The 8721-nt window shown below is 39.8% G+C and overlaps 1 protein-coding gene across 1 annotated transcript in view; it reads right to left on the bottom strand.

Annotated features, from left to right (window-relative positions):
* The window catches only part of NMT2 (N-myristoyltransferase 2), a 36339-nt gene that overhangs the window by 13067 nt on the left and 14551 nt on the right, over window positions 1–8721 (bottom strand). The window contains exon 10 of the mRNA XM_008065301.2: window positions 1386–1556. Coding sequence (XP_008063492.1) covers window positions 1386–1556 — 171 coding nt within the window. The remainder of the gene's footprint in view (window positions 1–1385; window positions 1557–8721) is intronic.

The following is an 8721-nucleotide window of genomic DNA, read 5'->3' as shown; positions in this document are numbered from 1 at the left end:
AAAAAAATAAAATATATATATATATATCTTTTTTGTGATATGCAGTTTTTAAAGTATTTCTATAGCTTCAGGGGGTACAAATAGTTTTTGGTCTGGGCTTTAAGTGTATTCACCGCTCCCACTTGTGTACATTGTACCTGATAAGCAATTATTTGTCCCTCTACCCCTTCCCCCTTTCTGAGTCTCCAGTATCCATTACCATACTCTATGTGATAAAAGAGATTTTAAAAAACCTAAATAAATGTAGAGACATACCATGTTCATGGATTGGAAGACTTTTCCATTCTCCCAAATTAATTTTAGGTATAATATAATCCCTATCAAGATGCCAGCAAGGTATTTTGTAGAAAAAAAGAAAAACAAGCTTATTCTAAAATTAATATGGAAAGGCAAAGAAAATAATAAATTAGCTAAAACAATCTTGACAAACAAGAATAAAATGGGAAAAATTACTCTACTCAATATTAAGGCTTATTGTATAGCTATGGTAATCAAGACAATGTGGTATTCGTGGAGGGATAGACAGAGAGCAATGAAATAGAACAGAGGACCCAGGAACAGAGCACAATACAAAGTATTAGTATTCAGCATACAGAAAAATTGACAAATCAGTAAGACTACAGTCAAAAGAAAAACAGGCAAACTATTAATATATGAATAGCAAATTCATAAAAAGAAATAAAAATGACTTACAGATTTATGAGACACTCAAATTCACTAGTAATAAGGATATATAAATTAAAAACAAGACACTGTTTCACACTCATTAGACAGGCCTAAATGTAAAGTGTATAATAAATGTAAACATAATGTCCACGTTTGGTGAGATGTGAGGAAACTGGGATTCCCATATGCTGCCCAGGAGCTATTTGGGTGAGCCATTTGACAATTTCTAGTAATATTAAAGAAGTGTCTGGCCCTTAGACTCAGCAGTTCTAAGAACATATCCCAGGGCAGCAGTTCTCAACATGTGATCTATGAACCCTGTGGGTACCTGAGACTTTTACAGAGATCTGTGAGGTCAAAACCATTTTCATAGTAACACTAGGAAGTTGTTTGTCTTGTTCACCATGTTGAGATCAGCACGGATGGTGCAAAGGCAGTGCCACAGGGAAAACTGTTGGTGCCTTGGCCCAAAACAAGACAGCGGTGGCACCAAACCACACTTGTGACCACTGCCTGCTTCGACACCTCAGCCCTGGTTTCACATGGGTGTGTCCTCGATGAAGCATTAATACTCAGTAATGTTATTAATTTTCCACCCTGCGTACCCAGCTTGTAATCTCTAATGAAATGGAAAGAAGTACGCATGGACACCTCTGCTGCACACTGAAACATAAAGGTCACCTCAAGGACCAGCCATACGCATATCACCTTGTCTTTACCTCCACTACGAACGTGTCAATAATGTGCTCCCGGGGGAGGAACCAGTGGGCTACTTCCTCTTCATCCATCACTGGAGCTAGATGAAACTGCTTCAAGTAAGTGTTGATTAATTCTCGAACTGGTTTGATATCTTTTGGTTCCATCGGTCTCAAACCTAAAGTCTTTGTAACCTTGTTAGAGGGACAAAACAAAACAAAACAAACAAATCCAGAAGTTTACATACAAGAGAAGGAAAACTACTTTGTGCTACAAGTGTGGTCCACAGAAAAGTGGTATCAGCATCACGTGGAAGCTTGTTAGAGCTGCAGACTCTTGACCCAGCCCAGACCTAGTGAATCAGAATCTGCAATGTAACAAGACTCCCTAAAGATTCATGTACACGTTTAAGTTTGAGAAGTCCTGGGTTAAAATACAGGCAAGACAATGTGTTGTATCTTCTTGTCTGTCTGTGGCAGGTCTCTGGTCAGTATCGCCCATGACCCAAACAAAATCAAAGGAAACTCTACAAGTTGACTTATATATCAATGCCAAGAATGTTAACAGCCTACAAATAGGACATCACAATCTGAGCATGACTTCTGATGTACACTGGGCCCTCCATACCCATGGGTCCTGCATGTGTGGATTCAACAAGCCATGGATGGAAAATATTCAGGGAAAAATTAATGGATGGTTGTGTATGTACTGAACAGGTTATTATTTCCTAAAAATACAATATATTATATCCTAAAAATATAGTATATCCATTTACATAACATTTACATTGTATGAGGTATTATAAGTTATTGAGAGATTATTTAAAGTTTATGGGATGAAGGTGGGCATAGTGGCTCACACCTGTAATCCCTACACTTGGGGAGGCAGAAGTGGGAAGATCTCTTGAGCCCAGGAATTTTGAGAACAGCCTGGGCAACATAGCAAGACCTCATCTCTACCAAAAAAAAAATTAGCCAGCCATGGTAGCGTTTTCCCGTAGTCCTAGCTACTCAGGAGGCTGAGGCAGGAGAACTGCCTGAGCCCAAGAGTCAGAGGCTGCAGTGAGCTGTGATCAACAGAGTGAGATCCTGACCCGACCCCCCAAAAAGATATATGGGATGATGTATATAGGCTATGTGCAAACACTACACCATTTTTTAAAAAATCAGGGACTTGAGCATCTGTGGATTTTGGTATCTGAGGGGGCCCAGGAACCAATTCCTCACAGATACTGAGGAATGACCGTATTATGCTTTAAAATCACCAAGCCTGACATTTTGAAAAAAACAGTTGAAGTACTAGTTTTACTCAATAGCCCATGAAAAGAGTGTAGTAATTTTGTTCTATTGAACAAAAATAATATAGAAGTAAATCACACTGGGCAGTATCGGAAGGTAAGCAGTTAGCAGCCACGCATTTTCTAGAGGTAAATAAATGGGTCTGTGGCCATAACACATGTGATCTTGTCTACAAGTGAATGGCCACCAAGCACCGGGTTTGGCCTCTCCTGCCTTCTCTTCTGACTAAAATTATGTAGAGTAGGCATTTTCTCCCCACTCCAGAACTTTAAAAATTAAGCCATAGGAATACAAAGCCTAAAGGTCAGGACAGGTTCCCACTTGAATTTGTTCAACTGTCCTCAAAAAAATCTGATATCACTTAGCTCTTTAGAACTGTTGGGATGCTTGAGACTAGAAGTGAGAATACCCAACAAACAAAACATGTTAAACTGAGAAATACAGTTTCATTTTTTCCCAGTAAACTTGCTTTATTCTTTCCTTGGAGAAATACTGGATAAACTTTAAGAGATGAATAACTTCTATGTAAATATTGCTACTCTATGGCCAGGTTGATGGCTCACGCCTCAATCCCAGCATTTTGGGAGGCCAAGGTGAGAGGACTGCTTGAGTCTAGGAGTTAGAGACCAGCCTAGACAACATAGTGAGACCTTGTCGCCACAAAAAAAATTTAAACTTAGCTGGGTGTGATGGCATGTGCCTATAGTGTAGTCACGGCTACTTGGGAGGCTGAGGTGAAAGGATCACCTGAGCTAAGGAGGTCAAGGCTGCGGTGTAATCATGCCACTGCACCCCAGCCTGGGTGACAGAATAAGAACTTGACTTAAAAAGTAAATAAATAAATAAGTATTGCTAGTCTCCTTTTTTTGCTCTAAACAACGATTTTATTTTTCAATTTATTTTACTTTACTTTCTAATTTAATTTAATTTTATTTTAGTCACGATCTCACTCCAGCCTCACCACAGTTTCAACCTCCTGGGCTCAGGCGATCCTTCTGCCTTAGCCTCCCAAGTAGCTGGGACTATAGGTGCCATCATGCCTGGCTTATTTTTTTATTTTTTTGTAGAGACGAGGTCTAGCTGTGTGCCTAAGCTGGTCTTGAACTCCTGGGCTCAAGGAGTCCTCCGGCCTCAACGTCCAAAAGTACTGGGATTACAGATGTGAGCCACTGTGCCAGGACAGACTTCTAAATATTTTTAAATGAAAATCTTCTTGTAGACCCTGACCATTACAATTCCTCCATGCCCCTAGCCTAGGTAGAAGCCAAGGGGGAAAACAGGTTCTTATCTTGAGTGCTAGCTCTCATCAACTGTTAGTACCTGTGCTGAGGTTTCTAAGGCTCGGTGACAAACAATGCGATTGATTATTGATTAGCATGGAGTGGGGCAGAGGAGATGGAAGCTTGCTTTATATTTATAAACCCAAAAGTCTTTAGCTAAGCATTTACTGGGAGCCACTCAATTACGATGTATGTAATCTGTTCAGCTAAAATATCATTTAATAACTGTCTAAAATTTAGCAATTTAAGTTAAACATTTAAGCTTAACATTTACTAGACAACTCATACTTTTAGTCTTTTTAACTCATTGGTCAGAAACATCCAGGCCCTAGCTGGAAGTAAATGCAGTGAGCATGCATTTCTAAATGATGGCAAGAAGACCAAAACCATATAAAATAGATACTGTAGTAATTTTAAAACTATTTTCTGCTATGAAGCAGACTTTGCTTGATCAATTTCATTTACTTATTTATTTATTTGGCCTTCCGTCAGGCTGAGGCGGCTGCCTTCAGCAGTGGGGAGCAAGAGCTCTTATCCAGTTCTGCCTTGTCTTCCTGGAAGGCCTTTTCCTTACTTAAATTGCTGCCTCTCCAAGTCCTTTCTCCACCAGCTCAGACAGCACAGACATCTGGGTCAGGCTTTCCACCCACTCAGCTCTCCAAGTATGGAAACCTCTGGCATGTGAACATCAGCCTCATTCAGGAAACTCTTGCCTTTATCCTGCCAAAGAGAGACAGTCTCCTCTCTGGATGAGAAGGAACCAGTGCCCAAGCTCACAGCTCCAGCACCAGAGCTGCCAGCCAGGGAGCCACTCCTGGAGCGGGTCACTCCAGCCTACCCTGAGGGTGGGTCAGAGGTGGTGGAATCAGCGCAGTTGTTGCAGGGGGAGCTACCTAGGGTAGGGTCATTGCCCATGCTCCCTGCCATCTTTTAAATAGCCTTTCTCAAAACCAGAATGATTTTTCTTTTGTCACTGATTCAGTACCAATCAATAATATCAAGCAATTACATAAATTATTAAAAGCAATAGAATATATGACAGTTGTTAAAAGAGAATACTCAGAAATTAAGAAAAGTTTGCCAACTTCTTTCTAAAGCAAAATATTATTTGGGACCACAATTCTTATTCACCAAATATTCATGCTGTGCAGTCACTAAAAACAATGTACCTTTAGCCCAGCAAACATCCTTAAAGCAGCAGTTTTCAAATATTTTGGTCTCAGGAACCCTTTACAATCTTAAAAATTGTACCCTCAAAGAGCTTTGGTTATGTGGGTCATATGTATCTACATTTATCATGTTAGAATTTAAAACTGAAAACATTTTAAAACAAAAGAATATATAAGCACTCATATACTCACTGGAATAATTTATATTATATTCATAAGAGAATGAAAGTAAAAAATGCAAATATAATTTGCATTTTAGTGTTTCAAATTGTGAAAATAGCATTGACTTCATGACTTCAAAGATTTTCAGGACTCCTGGGCCACACTTTGAGAACTGCTTATTTTAGGTTTCTGTAGATCAGAAAAATAAGTAGTAGAATTTAATTTTATTTTTCTTATTTCTCCAAGAAAAATTATTATTATTATTTTTAATTGGAGTCTCACTCTGTCTCCCAGGCGGGGTGCAGTGGCACTATCACAGCTCATTGCAGCCTCAACTTCCTGGGATCAGGCAATTCTTCCACCTCAGCCTCCTGAGCAGCTGGGACTACAGGAACACACCACCACACCTGGCTAATTTTTAAAAAATTATTATTTGTAGAGATGAGGTCTTGCTATGTTATGTTGTCTAGGCTTGTCTTGAACATCTGGCCTCAAGTGATCCTGCCACCTCAACCTCCCAAAGTGCTGGGATTATAGGTGTGAGCCACCACACCCAGCAAGTAGTAGAATTTAGATGAGAAAGGCTTAGTGAAACAATATGTTTGGGTAGAAAGTACATAAACTTGGCAATTTATAAGTATTTCAAACAAGTTTTTACAGAAGTATTAAGGCAGAAGAGAATGTCAAAATATATCAGCCTATATAGTGTGTGTGTGTATAATAAATATCTAAATATTTGTGTGTGTGTGTGTGTGTGTGTGTGTGTGTGTGTGTGTGTGTGTATATATAAAGTCTGAGAAAACAGGAGAAGAATCTTTACATTTGCTGACTAGCAATGGCTAAAAAAAATCTATAAAGAATGGAATAATTTTCAAAATGTGAAATAAATACTCAAGTCACAGCTGTTGTCTTCAGGAAGAAGTAGGAAGACTGTAGGCTTAGATAAAAATAAAGTTGCAGGGCGTGGTGGCTCAAGCCTGTAATCCCAGCACTTTGGGAGGCCAAGGTGAGAGGACTGCCTGAGCCCACAGGTTCAAGAACAGCCTGGGCAACTTGGTGAGACCTCATCTCTACAATAAATCACAAAATTAGCCAGCCGTGGTAGTTCCAGCTACTTGGAAGGTTGAGGCAGAAGGATCACCTGAGCCCAGCAGGTCAAAGCTGGGGTGGCACTCTAGCCTGGGTGATGGAATGAGATTCCAACTCAAAAAAAAAAAGATAGGGTTCTGTACAGTTGGATAGTGACTTGGTCATGTTTTCTGAGAGTTCAATAAAAAGCAAAAAAAACATTTCCTATAGCTGAAAACAACTTAAGTTTCATAAGCGAAAGTTGTTTCTGAATCAGATATCCTTTCCCATGGCCCAACTAATATCTATTACTCATTGGACTCTGTGTATGTTAAAATAGAAGTAAAATCTGCTTATAAGTGCATAAAGATATAAAGCTCAGAGATTTGTGAAAAAACAGAAGTGGTGTTGTTATCTGTCAAACTGTGGTATGAAATGTTTTAGAGTCGAGATTCCAGAGTAGGGATGTAAGCAATGATTGTGATTTTTATATGATTGAAAAGGGAGCTGTAGAATGCTAAACACTAAAAAACTCGTCAGTGCCACTAAGTAGAGAACACCTTACGAGTCTCAGGACATGCCTCAGCAAACATAGCCTTCTAGTAGCACAATTCTAGGACCTTGGTAAATCAATCTCTCACTCCTCTTGCATTTAATTAACTTCAAATTCCTTTACTTTTAAGGTCATTGATACAAACACACAAAATCCAGCTTGAAAATACTCAACACCAAGTGGAAAACAAAAATGTTGAACAGATAGGGAGACATGGCAGTACAAGTTTCTTGGGGAAACCGTAGTATTTCAGACAACAGTAGCTCATGGTGCAGGCCCTGGCAGAGCATGAGCAGCAGATTCTGGGAAGCCAATCTTATGTTTCAACATCCTCTTCTGTGATACAGGATTAATGACCTGCCCTCCTGTGACTGTTTGCCGGAGACCAGCTCCAGCCAAGTTCAGGGTATCCCAAAGGTGGAGACGGTGTCAGCGATTGAGGGGAAGAGAGAAAGAGAGAGAGAGAAAGAAAGAAAGAAGCCAAGTTCAGGGTATCCCAAAGGTGGAGACGGTGTCAGCGATTGAGGGGAAGAGAGAAAGAGAGAGAGAGAAAGAAAGAAAGAGACTGGACTCAGGTCTAGTGCAGAAGCGATGTGTGTGTTATTGGGAATTACAACACAACGGGTCTTTTATACACAAAGTCAGATGTGGGAGGGGCGTCCCCCACCCACCAGAAACCTTAATCCATGAAAACTTAATCAATAATTGCCTTTAAAACCTTTTCATATGATAATCTTAAAATCCCATAACAAAGGATAACCTAATCCATGACTGACATATTCTATAAACCTTTTTCATCCTAAACTGATTGATTTATGCCAAGTTAAACAATTCTATAGAAGCTTGAGTATTTACTTTACAAACAAAAGTGGCCCATCCCAGAATGTTTGGAATGTGGCCCAGTCCAAAGTTCACAGTGGGCTACCTGCAAGTAACTCAGCCGCATTCTTTCAACAAAATGGCTGTTTTCTAAAACTATATTCTACAATTTACACCTTCAATAAATCCTAAGATCATGACCCAGAAGCCTGTGACCAATACTAAGGCTCTTAGATGTGACACAAGTTTGAATTATAAGTTGTGTGAAAGCCAAAACTGCAGTTTGTGGAAGAGTGGGAGCAATGAGCTTCTAAAGTTAGCTTGTGTTCATCCCGATCTCAGAGTTTCTATGTTTTGAGCTCACAGGAGCTTAACCTGGTTAATGCTGAGTAGAAAGGGGGAGGAAATGGGGTCAATAGCTCCCAAACGCATCCTAGTGGTCTCAGGGTCAACAGTCCTTCCTGATCCCTAATGCTCAGTGGGCCTCCGTGGCCGGCTCCCAACAACTCATGCCTGTAATCCCACCACCTTTTGTATATGTTCTATTTGTTTTAGTCTTATTATGCAATAATAAGGATGTTCAAAATGTAACAACCTATGTGTTCCAGAAGTGCTAAGAATATCAGAATAATATGAGTCCTAGCAAGACTAAGAGTAAGAGTGTGCATGGAGAAGCCCCTGAAGAGGTCTTGGAGAGTGCTTTTGTCTGCATCCAGCACACATTTGGCAAAGGAACATAAGATTTGGCTGAAAGAAAATGAGTTTGTCAACTTTATATACTAACAACTGTCTTTGTTTATTTGTTAAACTTAATACATCCCAAGAACTCTGACATGCTATTATGTTTAGGCCCACTTTCCTAATACAGTTGACCTTTGAACAGCATATGTTTGTACGGTGTGGGTCCCACTTAAGATGGATTTTCTTCCTCCTCTGTTACTCCTAAGACAGCAAGAGAAAACCCTCCTCTTCTCTCCTCTTCCTCAGTCTATTTGATATGAAGAAAATGA

Source organism: Carlito syrichta, unplaced genomic scaffold (assembly GCF_000164805.1).
Source record: "Carlito syrichta isolate Samal-C Ts95f unplaced genomic scaffold, Tarsius_syrichta-2.0.1 Scaffold308224, whole genome shotgun sequence".
NCBI classification, from domain to species: Eukaryota; Metazoa; Chordata; class Mammalia; order Primates; family Tarsiidae; genus Carlito; species Carlito syrichta.
This window is presented reverse-complemented; position numbering and strand designations above follow the sequence as displayed.